We start from the raw sequence: 15,397 nt of genomic DNA, 5'->3' as shown, positions 1-15,397 counted from the left end.
AGCACCCTGTCATCAGAGGGAGGATCCCTTCACCTGGACCGGTGTTGCCTCTCCTATTCATTGCATTGCCATGTGATTCGGTAGACTCGTGCCATTAAAAAGCAGGAATCTCCCTTCCCTGTTGCGGCTCTCTCTACTGGGGCGTTTGGTATCTCCTGGGCGTTCCAACATCAGGCGTCTGTTTTCTCAAGTTGTGGTCATCTGTGCTTGTTTCCTATGTTATATGATTATGGTGTGCTGGCGTCTTCTGATGCTTATTTTCGGCACATGGTTTTTCGGGTGACCACCCTTGGGGTGGTTTTGAGTGTTGGCATGTTGCCCTGGGTTTTTTTCTCCATTAGTTGGGTTGCCCTCTTCTCATCGTTGTACTGCTTGGGGACATCCCAGCTTAGTCATGGATAAAGAAGGAGCAGCTGTGTCTGTCAACGAATTAAAGGGAAAACTGTATTTTTTTTTTTTTTTGCTACTCCCTGTAAAATCCCTTTCTCTGAGTTCATTGACGGACACAGCAGCCACCCCGGGGGCTGGAGGCCTATAGCAGAGAGGGGGTTTTATGCCCAGTAACTGCTGCACCTCTGAAAAGAGCTCCTTGGTCGGATCGCTTTTTGAGGGAGTTGGGGGGTGTTTTATTCCTACTGTGAAGCAAAGCATCACCATGTGCACACCCCCAGCCACTGCCTTTGCAGCTTAAGGGTAAGTGGTTGGGGAGTGGTAAAAATGCAGCTCAGCCACATGTTTTGTTTCTACCACCCTTCAACTGCATGCGAATGGATCCCTTACAGGCCAGATCCCCAGGTAATAATGTTACAGAAATACAAACATGAACTATGTAAATAAAAATCATTGTCATTGAGCGTAAAGAGTCCATGTAACAATAAATGGCATCACCCACAGTGTAAATATGACAAGCTGAGGTGAACTATGAAATCCTCCACCGCACACCAACACACCGGGCCTCTTACCGCAGAAAATGGACCACTAGGTTATAGGTGATCAGATAAGTATGATATATCTACTATAGCAGGACTCCACTCTGGTACCAGACAGCTAAATCTCACAGGGTCATAACATGGAGTGAATACACAGGTTCATATGTAGGATAAAAGAGAAGCAGCTCCTCATAGGGTAGTATGTTCAATATGATTTTATTAAGTAAAAAGATACAGGGTTCTCACATTTGGAGAATTAAAATGAGCGTTTCAGGAACACAAAAAGTCCTTGGTTAACATTTGTTTCCAACCAGCAAAATGGCCGCGGTCAGCACATTTAGTGTCGTGACATCAGATCTCCGGGCTCCATAGTTCACCTCGGCTTGTCATATTTACACTGTGGATGATGCAATTTCTTGGAACATGGAATCTTTAGGCTCAATGACAGTGGATTTTTATTTACATAGTTCATGTTTGTATTTCTAGCGCTGCATATCTTTATACTTTTTTTTAATATTGTTACCTATATTTTATGCTAGCTGCTGAATAGACATTAGTGCAGTGATTAATTTTATTTATTAATAATGTTAGAGGGAGCTCAGAAAAACTGCTGTGTTAATGCTAGTGACAGACTATCATATGGCACAGTGGCCATTGTGTTACTTTAACACTGACAGAGTGCTTACAATGGTCCGCTTGTATTCATTTTTGTAAATCCTTTAGCCAAAAGCATAAAAAAGTTGCTGTAACCGCTTAATAAGTGTGAGCTGGAGTTCGCCTTTAAATTGGTAATCACTTCTGTAAAGTTCATCTAGATCTACTAGTCCATATAAAATTATCCTCTCCACTGACTGACAATACTGTTGTCCAAGGGGGATGCTATCTCGCTCTTCCTTAGATACAGTGGGGGAAGTGAATGTAGCCACCCCTTACACAGGAGGTGTGCTAACTGGCTAATCGCCAGATAAAAGAAAAACAAGGATTGAAAGCTTGAAAAGAATGGCTGCAATCAGGATTGTATTCTGTGGATGTGTTGCATTTGTTCTCTTGCCAACTGACCCCTCTTCTGTTCCTGATAGGGCGGTCCCTGTAGGATTCCTCTTCCACCTGGCTGAATGGTTAATTTGTCATTTTTCCTGAGAATCTGCCCTCCTTCCCTACTTGAACCCATTCCCCCAAAAAAGGTTGGGGTTCTTGAGTTCCTTACAGCATCCAGCATGGGTCCTTCTCAAGGACCAGCCTTGTTTTTTGTTGGCGTTTTCAAGACCGTTTTGTTTTTATGGGTGACTATTTGAGCCTCTGCTGATCCCTGCTTCAGTTAATATTGTCACCTGTCTGTCTAGGTAGGTTGACCCTTCTTATTCTTTCTGTAGGTGTGCTGCTGCACTCTTGGATTCTCTGTTGCCCACCTCTCCATTTATTGCTTGGGGGCATCCCATAGTCTAAAAATCATCTCCTGTGTCCTTCTACTGTATGGTTAAGATAATAGGAAGTTTGAAGTACCTGTAAATCCCATATCTTGGAGGACAGTGCAGGACACAGGTCTCTCTCCTTATTTTCTGATCTCCATACTGCTTGCAAAAAAACTGGAGTAGTTGAGGATTGAATTTATACACTCGGAGCCCGCTTTTTCACATAGTGAAATCTGCTTTCACATGTCCCTTGGTGGTGCTTTTAAGGAGTAGAGAATGGTGATCAAGTGCTGCAGACTGTGCCAGCACTGATTGGTATCTTTGTGGTGAAATCGTCCTGTTACATAAGTTCTGAAGCCCAAGAAGACATCGCCGCTGGACAACTAAAATGCAACAAAGAAGATACCTGATGAAGGACCCTCCCACTCTGAACGCCGGAAAAGGAGACTCAGTATCTGTGATATCACGTGATCGCTAATTTAGGTAAGTTAAAGTTGCTCTTATATTGTTTTGTGTGTGTTTTTTATTGTGTAATGACCACATTTATAATAATGTCCATTACTCCCTTTTATAGATGACTATAATTGAAAACATTACTACTCATTTCTTTATCGCTTTTATTTTGCGTGTTCCATCCATAGGTGTGAATGCACTGAAGATGCTTGGAATTATACACGATGCTGTCGTGTTCCTGGTGGAACAGCTCTATGGTGCCAACAAGTGTCGCAGGTATAAGTTCCGATTCCACCATCCAGCTGGAGAAGAGGAGCCACCTCTGAACCCCCATGGTTCAGCAAGAGCTGAGGTGTACCATAGGTGAGCAAAGAAAAAAAACATACTTTTGGAGTTAGGCTTAATATGCATAGACCCAGGATTATAGGTTGGTACTTTCAGGTAATTGGACAGCTTTTGAGAACATGTCCTCTGTAACCCTATCCCATTGTGTGAGTGCCCAGTTTTTGTTTTTTTTTAAGATTGTATTTTTTTTTAACAGACATTTTGCATAGTATAAAATAGGACAGTACAAAATTACCTCTTTCCACGTAGGCTCACAGAATGCAAATGCCAATTAACAATGCAGTAAATAAGACATACATAGTGAGCCAGGCAAAATATAGTCAAGTCGGGTGCTAATACTGAAATAGCAGTAACTTTTGTCTAAAGCAGTGAAATGAAACTGTGCATATACATTAATTGAATCAGTTTCTGTACAATACAATGTCAAAGGGATGTATCATCTGCAAAATACAAATGCATGTGTTTCCCAAAAGAGGGCAAAAATACAGTATGGAAAAGAAAAAGATCAAGAGTAGAAAGAAAAGATAGAATAGAAAAGAATAAAAGGAGAAGTGGGAAGGGAAAGAGAAAAGGTATAAAGGGAAGGTGGGAGGAGATTCTAATCAGGCTACGGTATATAATTTGGGAGCGGTTCAATGACTAAATTGCCATCTTTAGAGAACAATTTTTGAAAATGAGTCCTCAGTTTTTTAAAGTGTCCTAACGTTATGGACCTCTCCTATGGAGAATTCACTTTTAGATTATCTAGTTTATTATCTTAATTCAGATTTTTCAATCTTTAATTCTTTACCATATTCTGTTACAACAATAAAGGCAGTACATCCGGACTGGTGTAACCTTGTTAGAACCTTGGGAGCTGTACCCGAACCCCTCAATGTGGGGATGACCTGTAAGTTGCTTTGGGCACTGGATCCTGCTTAGGAGCTCTTTGGCATTACGTGTACTGTGTGTAGTTAGCTGCAGGGTGCTATACAGGCCCAGGGCCACTGTTCATCCCTATAGACCCCAAATCCTCAAGATTCCTTAGGAGTTATGCCCGCCATGATGGGTTAAGCCTGGACTCTATATAGGGACCAGAGACGTTGGACAGGTATGGCAAGGTTACCCTGTTTATTGGACTGTTACTGTAGCTCCATAGAAAGTATGAGACCTATTATCTCTGTTACCTGCTTTACAAGAACACCACAACTGGTTCCGCCCAGAGCCTTTTATAAGATACTCAGCCGCTTCAGCACTCCCTTTTGCCATGAGCACTTTGTTACAAGACGTTAGACATTCTGGTTGCTGCGTACTTCTTCTTGGACATGCTTATCTAATTTCGGCGTCCTACTCCATGACTACCCCAAAAGGGTCTACCATCACTGATGGCAATCAGGCATGAGAAAACTGCAGCAGCTCAGGCATACATTTATCTGCTGAAGGTCTGAAAAACACTCAAACTGCCCAGAGGGACGATGCTTCCCCCTCACCGGAGCAGGACCCTACCTTAACACTGGTCTCTGCATCCAAATATAGCTCTTTCAATCAAAGGTAGACTTTTCTCCAACTATGTCATAATTTCTCTGACACTCAACATCTTTAGTACAGCTATCAATGTCCTGGACTCAAAGCGCCAGGCTCCCTCTGCGTCCTCACCATCTGTAGTGGAGCCTGAACGTGAAATGCCTACTCTAGAGGACAAAGGCATTGAGTGGAATTATGAGGACCAAGCAGCGGTGTTCGAGGAGGCTGCAGAAGATTTCCAACCCCCAGGATCCTATACACCTGATGGTACAGCTTCATGCCAAATGCTTGCCATTGTTAAGTTCATTGCTATATACAAAAGCCTTGGCATTGTCACACTCGCCATGCTCCTTTGGGTACTAAAAAAACTGCCAAGTCTAAAAACATTTTACCCATTCATTAACCATTTCAGCCCCGGACCATTATGCTGCCTAAGGACCAGAGGACTTTTTCCAATTTGGCACTGCGTCGCTTTAACTGCTAATTGCGCGGTCATGCAATGCTGTACCCAAACGAAATTTGCGTCCTTTTCTTCCCACAAATAGAGCTTTCTTTTGATGGTATTTGATCACCTCTGCGGTTTTTATTTTTTGCGCTATAAACGGAAAAAGACCGAAAATTTTGAAAAAAAATGATATTTTCTACTTTTTGTTATAAAAAAAATCCAATAAACTCAATTTTAGTCATACATTTAGGCCAAAATGTATTCGGCCACATGTCTTTGGTAAAAAAATGTCAATAAGCATATATTTATTGGTTTGCGCAAAAGTTATAGCGTCTACAAGCTAGGGTACATTTTCTGGAATTTACACAGCTTTTAGTTTATGACTGCCTATGTCATTTCTTGAGGTGCTAAAATGGCAGGGCAGTACAAAAAGTACAAATGACCCCATTTTGGAAAGTAGACACCCCAAGGAAATTGCTGAGAGGCATGTTGAGCCCATTGAATATTAATTTTTTTTTTGTCCCAAGTGATTGAATAATGACAAAAAAAAAAATGGGTGATGTGTGACATAAGCTTCTAAATGTTGTGCATAAAATGCCAGGACAGTTCAAACCCCCTCCCAAATGACCCCATTTTGGAAAGTAGATACCCCAAGCTATTTGCTGAGAGGCATGTCGAGTCCATGGAATATTTTATATTGTGACACAAGTTGCGGGAAAGAGACAGATTTTTTTTTTTTTTTTTTTTTTGCACAACGTTGTCACTAAATGATATATTGCTCAAACATGCCATGGGAATATGTGGAATTACACTCTCATTTGCAGCTCTCATTTGTTTTTGAAAATGAAGAAAGACCAGAAAAAACTTTTTTTTTTTCTTTTTTCAATTTTCAAAACTTTGTGACAAAAATTGAGGTCTGCAAAATACTCACTATACCTCTCAGCAAATAGCTTGGGGTGTCTACTTTCCAAAATGGGGTCATTTGGGGGGTTTTGTGCCACCTGGGCATTCCATGGCCTCCGAAACTGTGATAGGCAGTGAAGAGTGAAAACAAAAATTTATGCCCTTAGAAAGCCTGAAGGCGGTGATTGGTTTTCGGGGTCCCGTACGCGGCTAGGCTCCCAAAAAGTCTCACACATGTGGTATCCCCGTACTCAGGAGAAGCAACAGAATGTATTTTGGGGTGTAATTTCACATATTCCCATGGCATGTTTGAGCAATATATCATTTAGTGACAACTTTGTGCAAATGGACTCGACATGACTCTCAGCAAATAGCTTGGGGTATCTACTTTCCAGAATGGGGTCATTTGGGGAGGGTTTGAACTGTCCTGGCATTTTATGCACAACATTTAGAAGCTTATGTCACACATCACCCACTCTTCTAACCACTTGAAGACAAAGCCCTTTCTGACACTTTTTGTTTACATGAAAAAAAAAAATTATTTTTTTTTTGCAAGAAAATTACTTTGAACCCCCAAACATTATATATTTTTTTAAAGCAAATGCCCTACAGATTAAAATGGTGGGTGTTTCATTTTTTTTTTTTCACACAGTATTTGCGCAACGATTTTTCAAACGCATTTTTTTGGGAAAAAACACACTTTTTTAAATTTTAATGCACTAAAATACACTATATTGCCCAAATGTTTGATGAAATAAAAAAGATGATCTTAGGCCGAGTACATGGATGCCAAACATGACATGCTTTAAAATTGCGCACAAACGTGCAGTGGCGACAAACTAAATACATTTTTAAAAGCCTTTACAGGTTACCATTTTAGATTTACAGAGGAGGTCTACTGCTAAAATTACTGCCCTCGATCTGACCTTCGCGGTGACACCTCACATGCATGGTGCAATTGCTGTTTACATTGGACGCCAGACCGACGCTTGCGTTCGCCTTTGCGCGAGAGCAGGGGGGGACAGGGGTGCTTTTTTTTTTTTTTTTTTTTTCTTTATTATTTTTTTGCTTTTTATCTTATTTTTAAACTGTTCCTTTCATTATTTTTTTTTAATCATTTTTATTGTTATCTCAGGGAATGTAAATATCCCCCATGATAGCAATTGGTAGTGACAGGTACTCTTTTTTTGAAAAAAATGGGGTCTATTAGACCCTAGATCTCTACTCTGCCCTCAAAGCATCTGACCACACCAAGATCGGTGTGATAAAATGCTTTCCCAATTTCCCAATGGTGTTGTTTACATCCGGCGAAATCTAAGTCATGAAATGCTCGTAGCTTCCGGTTTCTTAGGCCATAGAGATGTTTGGAGCCACTCTGGTCTCTGATCAGCTCTATGGTCAGCTGGCTGAATCACCGACTGCATTCTCAGGTTCCCTGTTGAGACAGGAGAGCCAGAGAAAAACACGGAAGACGGTGGTGGTGGTGGGGGGGGCATTCCCTCCCACTGCTTGTAAAAGCAGTCTAGAGGCCAATTAGCCACTAGGATTGCTTTTACATGAAAGCCGACCGCTGGCTGAAAAGAATGATACCAAGATGATACCTAAACCTGCAGGCATCATTCTGGTATAACCACTCAAAGTCGTGAATGGCGTACCTGAAGACAAAAAAATGGTTAACAATAAAACACAGTAAACGGTAAAGTATAAAAAATTGCATACCTGAAAAGCAAACATGATAAAACATAATAACAATAAAACATTGCAGAATAGAATACAATAAAAAAGAGCAGAACAATAGAGAGAGAATAGAGAGAGAGAGAACAATAAAACGACAACTATTTTTTAAAATTTTATATATATATATATATTTTTTTTTACACTTTTTTTGTAACTAACTTTTATAACTGTAACCGGTTCCAGGTTCGGGTCTCTCAAAATGCGATGGCATCTTGGGAGACCCTGTGAAAGTGTGCCTAGTCTGTGCAGTGCTGTACCCTACGATAATTCTCAACTAGTGAATGGTAGCGTTCAAAACATTCACCAATGCAAAGACCAGGATTGTCAGGACAGGAGGGACAATAATAGCAGGTGTCACGCCTATATCCGCACTTGCTGCAGACACAACATCTTTTTTGGGGGGGTTCGCTGGGTAGGGGTACTCGGGAGGACATAAAGAAAATACCTCTCATGCAGCCGACTGCATTTGGTTGGGGATGTGAATGGGGGAAGTACGGGTGCTGCAGAAGTGGTGGGTTCCCAATTAGGATTGGCGAATGCAGCAGGAAGGGCACTATGGGCACGACGGCCTGTGTTTGTCTTCTTCTTGGTGACAGCGGGACACTACTTGTGCTTGCCACCTCACCAGCTTGAACTGCACTTATGGGACTCGCCACGTCACCAAGTGTTGGTTTGACTACGACCGGGGTGTACTAGGCCGCTGGTGCTTGCCAGTTCACCAAAATGCTACCAAAAAAACTGTTAGCGATCGCAGGGATCAGGCCTGACTCTGCGAACGCTGCAGTTATGCGTTTAGTGTTTTGTAAGTGACAGTGATCGATCGATACTGCACTTGGGTGGGCTGGGCCGGGCCGGGCGGAGGGGAAAAACGCAGGTGCTAGCAGGTATCTGGGCTGATCCCGCTAACACTGCATTTTTGGGAACCCTAAACTGCTGGGGACGCTAGTATAGATCTGATCGGATCAGATATTGATCCATTTAGATACTATACCACTAAGGGAGGCGTATGTTGCATGCGTGGGTGTTAGCGGGACTGGCGCTAATCTGACGCTGCCTGGGGCGACGCATATCACCGCCGGGCGATCAGGGGGCTAAACCTTTATTCGGTAATAAACGGCGGGTGCCCTGACACTATAAAAAATAAACGAACTAACCAGCGTCACCCGTAACACTTATACAGTGATCAGTGGTGAAAGGGTTAACTAGGGGGCAATCAAGGGGTTAAAACATGTATTAGGTTGTATATGGGGGTCCCTGTCGCTATAAAACACTGACGGCGAACCTAAATATTTACGTCCCTAACTAGCGTCACCAGCGACACTAATACAGCGATCAGAAAAATGATCGCTTAGCGACACTGGCGACAGGGGGTGATCAAGGGGTTAAAACTTTATTAGGGGGGGTTAGGGGGGTACCCTAGACCTAAAGGGGGCTAACCCTAACTGCCCTACCACAGTAACTGTCACAAACTGACACCATGCAGTAATCAGAAAAAAAACAAAACAAAAACTGCTTGGTGTCAGTGTGACGGGGGGGGGGGGGGGTGGATCGGGGGTGTTTTGTGTGCCTGGCATGTTCTACTGAGTGTGTGTGTGTTTGTGCACTCACATTGATGTCTTCTCTCCTCGGCGCCGGAACGGAAAATACCTAGCTGAGGAGAGATGACATAATTTCTGTTTAGCATACAGCAGCAAAGGAATGTTCTGATTGGCCGGCGGCGATCGCAAGGGGGGGGGGCGCCACGAATGGATGGCCTCCCCCTCACCTCTGATCGCCGGGGGACAAAAGAAGGACCGCCTCGGGCACCGGGGGGGGGGTTGGGGGGTCCAATCGGACCCCCCACCCGCGGGAGGCAGATCACGTATATGTACGTGATTCTGCCTGTCCGTGCCGCCTTGCCGACGTAAATCGGCGTGAGGCGGTCCTTAAGTGGTTAATAAATAGAATGGGCAGTTTATGATGGTTGGGTCAGTTCTGAACTTTTTTACCATTTTTAATCATTGCTGAGCTCCATCTGCTGTCTGTCTTAAAAAAAAAAAACAAAAAAAAAACTGTATTTACTGATTGAAGATGTTCCTTCTCCTGACAGAAAATTTGTGATTCTTAAAAACTCTTTACTCTTGTAGGCCCAGCTCTGCATCCAGCTATTGCAATTTGTGTTTGTCATTATTCGTGTTGTTAGACTAGGGCAGTGAGCAACCAACAAGATTTGGTCGTCTGGACCATACTTTGATGAAGCACTTACAAACATCCTCCTTTTCTTTTTTTTGTGGTAAAACCACAAAAGTTGGAATGGAAATATCCAGAATTTCTCTTATTTCTCTCCAAATTTACAGACTCTTGTAGCTAAAGGCCTGGTCAGCCGAAGCTGCCTGTAAAATATGTCTCGCACCAGCCTTTGACTCACACCATGTCACAGGATGAAAGTTTCTTCTTCCACAGTGGAAGATTCCAAGTTCACCCCCTTTAGGGTTTCTACGTCCTCAAAAATGCAGAGCTCCTCAATGCTGTACCTAGGCTTCAACTTCTAAGCATAAATTCAGCCCTTCCTTTTGATCCAAGAATAGGAACACAAAATTCACAAAGTGTACCCCAAAGCCTTATTCCCAGTGAAGGGGCATCCTCACTCCTAAGAATGGAGAGACGTCTGTTAAAGTTTGCTTTTCACTGGGTCACCGATGCCCCAGACCTGTGGGTTCAATCAGTGGTTTCAAAGGGGTAAAAAAAACATTTTCATACTGTACCCCCTTACTCCTTTCTTCTCTTAAACCAACCAAGAGAAGAAAGGAAGTCAGAGTTGCAAAATGCCCTGAACCATCTTTTGTCCCAGTGAGTGATCTTTACAGTCCCTCTCTGGAGGACAGGTTCAAAGGCTACTATTCAAATCTGTTCACGGTACCAAGGGGTTTTTTGTCCTACCCTGTCCCTAAAATCCCTAATTAAGTACCCTCAATTTCCAACATTTTGTATGGAACCTGCAAGGTCAGTTATTTCCTCTCTGAGACCAGGGACATACATAACATTTGTAGGCATCCAAGATGTCTGTCTACGTATTCACATGTATCCTTCTCACCAGTGCATTCTGCGCTTCGCAGTAGGAGACACGCACTTCCGATTTGTTGCACTGACTTTTGGCCCATCCTTGGCTCCTAGAGTATTCACAAAGGTACCTGCACCCCTTCTTGCCTCTTAAGAACGAAGGGCATTCAGGTCAGTGGGTATCTAGACAATCTTTCCTCTCAGGAGAAGGACTCATCTAACTTTAAACTATCTGCAAACATCCACAGGGACTATTTAGATATATCAGGCTTTTGGTTTGATAATCAACTTTGAAAAATATGCTCTCCAACCTTCCCTTTGCCTGGAATACTTGAGCCTCATTCTAGACAGAGCCCAAGCAAAAGTCTTTCTTTCAGAAAACAAACTGGTCTGTCTCAGATCTCACACCCAGAACTTAAGGTCAAATAGACAGCCCTCTGAGAGATTCTGTATGAGAGTTCTTGGCCTCATGGTGGCCTCCTGTGAGACTGTTCCATTTGCCCAATATCATTCAGTGCCTTTCTAAATATGCTCCCTCTCTCAACCTCTCAATGCTTTTGTTCAGCTAAGCAGGGAACCCCCTAGCTTGGTAGATTTCCAACCCAGCCTTGACAATAGGCAAGTAATTCCTACCTTACCAGTGAAAAGTGATAATGGATGCTGGCCTCTCAGGCTAGAGAGGAGTGCTACAGTCTCACAGTTATGGAATCCCAGCTCCCCATCAACATCTTGAAGCTCAGAGCTTCACCACTAGAACCCCCTTCCTCAGGTACACTCTATCAGAGTGCAATTAGACTATGTCACAGCTCTGGCCTTCATCAATCACCGGGAGGTACCAAGGCTCGTGCAGCCTTGAGCCTTGAAGGAGGCAATCCTGATGATCTCATGGAAAGAGAAGCACTGTTCAGTGATCATTGCTGTTCAAATCTTCTGATAATTCCCTCAAGTCAAATCAGCCTAATTTATGCCTTTTCTTCCACCTGTGTGTATTATGCCTTGACTGCTCTGTAAAATAGAGCAAGAAAAGAAACCAGTGATTCTTATTACACAAAACTAGCCCGGAAAAACCTGGTCCACAGATATGCTCAGACTTCTAAGAGACGACCCCTGGCCTCTTCCAAACAGGCTAGGCTTTCTTTTTCTGGTCTCAACCCCAGTGCTCCAAAGCATCAAAAGGACATTTCTCTTCATTGGCTGTGTTCAGAGCCATTAGAGTATATCTGAAGGCTACAGCTTCAATCAGGAAGATAGACTTCCCACTTTGTCTTATCCCCAGGACCTCACAAGGAACATGCTGCTTCATGACCACCATTGCTAGGTGGGTAAGACCACCCATCTCAAAGAGTTTACACCCCAAAGGATAAAGCACCTTCTGCACGAATACATGCTCATTCCACCAGGTCAGTGGGAGTTTCTTGGGCATTCTAGCATCAAGCCTCCATTGTCTTTGTAAGGCCACCACCTGGTCTGCTGTTCATACCTTTTCCAAGTTCTACCATGTGGGCATCCAATCCTTTGCGGTTGCAGCTTTTGACCACAAGGTTCTTGCAGCAGCACTCTGAGTTGGGTCTGTTGACCTTTGGTGTTGGGCCTGTTATCACAGTTCTATTTGCCTTGTTGCCCACCCTTCTTATTCATTGTTTGGGGATGTTCCAGGGTCTGTGAATATGAAGCCTGTGTCCTTTTCTATATGATTAAGATAAAAGAAATGTTAAAATACCTCAAAAATTCCATATTTCTACCCTCCCCTCTTTTCATCTTTTTTTTGTGTTACTCTGCATTTCTTACTAAAACACAGAGGACTCAGAGTTGGAGTAGGGTTATAGCCCTAGTGTCCAACATGCGGCCTGTGGGCTGGATACAGCCCGCCTGCCCCATGTATGTTGCCTGCAGGCTACGGGGCACTGTACAGTAAACAGAGTGGCACTGAATTAGACTGTGCTGTGGGTGGAGCTGTCACCGCTACAGTACAGGAAAAATTCCGCCCTGGGGAAAGAGAGAGGCATGGGAGAAATGTGATGTGTAAGTGATCAACAGTGGGGGGGGTTTGTGTTAACTTTCACTGTGAGTGACTACAATGTATGTGGGGGATAAATATCACTGGCAGTGACCACAATGCAGGAAGGAGGGGTTAAATGTTTAAATGTCACTGTCAGTGACCAGCAATGTGGGTGGGGGGAGTTAATATCAGTTCCACTGACCAGCCTTGCGGGGTGGGTTAAATATTACTGCCAGTAACCTGAAATGCAGGGAGGGTTAGCTTTCACTGTCACTGATCACCTCTGTGTACATGTGTGCGTATTGCGGGGGGGGGGGGGGGGGGTTAATAATGCAGCAGGAGCAAAAAATATTTGGCACTGAGTTGTGAACATGTGCGGCTATTGTGCAGCCCTCTAAAATTTTCAGGTTGACAACACTTAGGTTATAGAGGGATGTCCAGGGTGTGTCCTCAAAACTTTGTCACTGTCTGTCTAATCACCTGAGTGTATCAGCCTATAACCCTGCGTCTATGAATATCAATCATGTGCTATATTATAGTCCATAATATAGAATTTACAGGTTAGTTAAAATTGTTTTTCCACTTCCAGTGTGAGGCACTGGTAGTGTAACCTGGGCCTCACAGCTTCTTCCTTGGAAGCTTACATCCCCAGTGCCTTTCCTTTTAGATGATCTGCACTGTTACATGTTTCAGGAGGCAGAGCTAGATCGCCAGAAATAAAAGGTAGATGGATTCACCTGTCACTTGTGAAAATGGTTACTGTCAGAAAAATAGAGAGGGAAAACAAACAAGCCATGCAAAGAATAAAATGCCTGCAATTATCTGTAAGTATTTGTAGGTTGCCATTATTAAACATTTCTACAGGTGCCTTTGTTGTAATATTTAAGATAGGGTGAAGTTCCCCCTTAATGAGATTGGGCACTGGCAAACAAAGCTGTAAGGACAGCCCAGTATAACCCCCCCCCCCCCCCCCCCCCCGCATGCCTCATTTTTTTGCTACTGTCTAGGAGAATGGACATCTTCTCTCTATTCTAAGAGAAGCAAAACTTTTCCACTTTTTCTCAAGATTTGTTTTCTTGTCTAGCAAGATTTTCAGTTGCTGCAGAGCCAGATCGGCTGGTCCTCAGCTATATGGAAGAAGTGAAGCAGGCATGTAATGTGCCCTCTGAGCCATGGACTCTAGTGAGGTGCTCTCCTAGAAAGTTAGCCGCCGAGTATTTTACAAGTCCTTGGCCATGGTAAACCTATCTGGTGGAACCTAGTCCTCTAGAAGTGTGCCCTCCAGGAGGGGGGGAGTGTAGCTGGATATGGCATGCCCCTGGGTCCTGCTTATCCACCCCTCTCCTATTTGGAGAGGCCACAAGTCTTTGGACCACGGTAAGTTAGAGCTTTTGTCCTTTGCTATGGGAGCAGAGTGTGTGCTTTCTATGTCCCACTCTGTCCCCTAAAGGGTAATTCCAGAGCGCCAAAAGCAGCTTACACAGGGCTTTACTACCCATGAGCCCCTACTGAGTTTGCATAGCTTCTGTTGGTGTTCTACTTGCCATGCTCATGCCATTTTTCCAAAGTGCACATGGACAAGCTTAGCCTTTGCTTCAATATCCTTCAGCCACATCCTCATCACGATCCAGGACATTCAATTGGGTTTCCTCTGGTGTTACTTAACCCCAGAGGTAACTCTTTCCTTGACTATATCTAGGTAGGAATTAGCTACTGTATCTGAGTTTATGGGAAAAATGCAGCCATGATAGCTTACTTAGAATGCTGGGGCTGCTTCCACACCCTCTCCTCCAGAGTCCATCTGCAAATTGCTTGGAGTTGCCAATGCTTGGGCACAGTCAGGTTAGGACAGCCCCCTTTACTCTGATACTCCTCACTAAAATCTAGTGGAATCAATTGCCTTCAGAAGTCACCTAATAAGTAAATAGAGTCCACCTGTGTGTAATTTTATCTCAGTATAAATGTGAAGCCCTCAGAGGTGTGTTAGAGAACCTTAGTGCAGCGGTCCCCAACCTTTTTGGCACTGGAGGGGGGGTAAGCGATTTGTCGCAGGCAATTTGTCGGGGCATTGGCTGGTGTTGGCGCTTCAATCATCACGGGCACCATGGTTGATATGGTGTCAGGATCATTGAAGCCCATTATTTCTATTATTACAATGTAATGTAACATGAAATAGTTCAACTCCTCATAATGCAGAATTGGTGGGAGCCCGGAGCGTGTCACTTGCCACGTCGCCTGCCACCAGATGCGCAATGTCACTTACCACGTCGCCTGCCACCAGATGCGTAATGTCACTTGCCACATCACCTGCCACCAGATGTGGATTGTCATCTGCCATGTCGCCTGCCTTCAGATGCAGCTTGTTACATGCCACCAGATGCAGATTGTCACTTGCTACGTCACCTGCCATCAGGTGCGGATTGTCACCTGCCACGTCGCCTGCCACCAGGTGTGGATTGTCACCTGCCACCAGATGCGGAATGTCACCTGCCGCGTTCTTGCCACCAGATGCAGAATTTCACTTGCCATTCTGTCTGCCACCAGATGCAGAATGTCACTTGCCACGCTGCCTGCTACCAGATGAGGAATGTCTCTTGGCACACTGCCTGCCACCAGATGAGGAATGTCTCTT

General features: G+C 43.9%; 1 protein-coding gene across 1 annotated transcript in view; it reads left to right on the top strand.

Moving 5' to 3' along the window:
• KMT2A (lysine methyltransferase 2A) overlaps positions 1-15,397 on the top strand; it is a 286,124-nt gene that overhangs the window by 236,389 nt on the left and 34,338 nt on the right. The window contains exon 32 of the mRNA XM_073602468.1: positions 2,983-3,157. Coding sequence (XP_073458569.1) covers positions 2,983-3,157 — 175 coding nt within the window. The remainder of the gene's footprint in view (positions 1-2,982; positions 3,158-15,397) is intronic.

This window comes from Aquarana catesbeiana, linkage group LG10, assembly GCF_042186555.1.
Source record: "Aquarana catesbeiana isolate 2022-GZ linkage group LG10, ASM4218655v1, whole genome shotgun sequence".
Classification (NCBI taxonomy): domain Eukaryota; kingdom Metazoa; phylum Chordata; class Amphibia; order Anura; family Ranidae; genus Aquarana; species Aquarana catesbeiana.
Note: the sequence above shows the minus strand (reverse complement) of the source record. Positions and strands in the feature narration are given on the sequence as shown.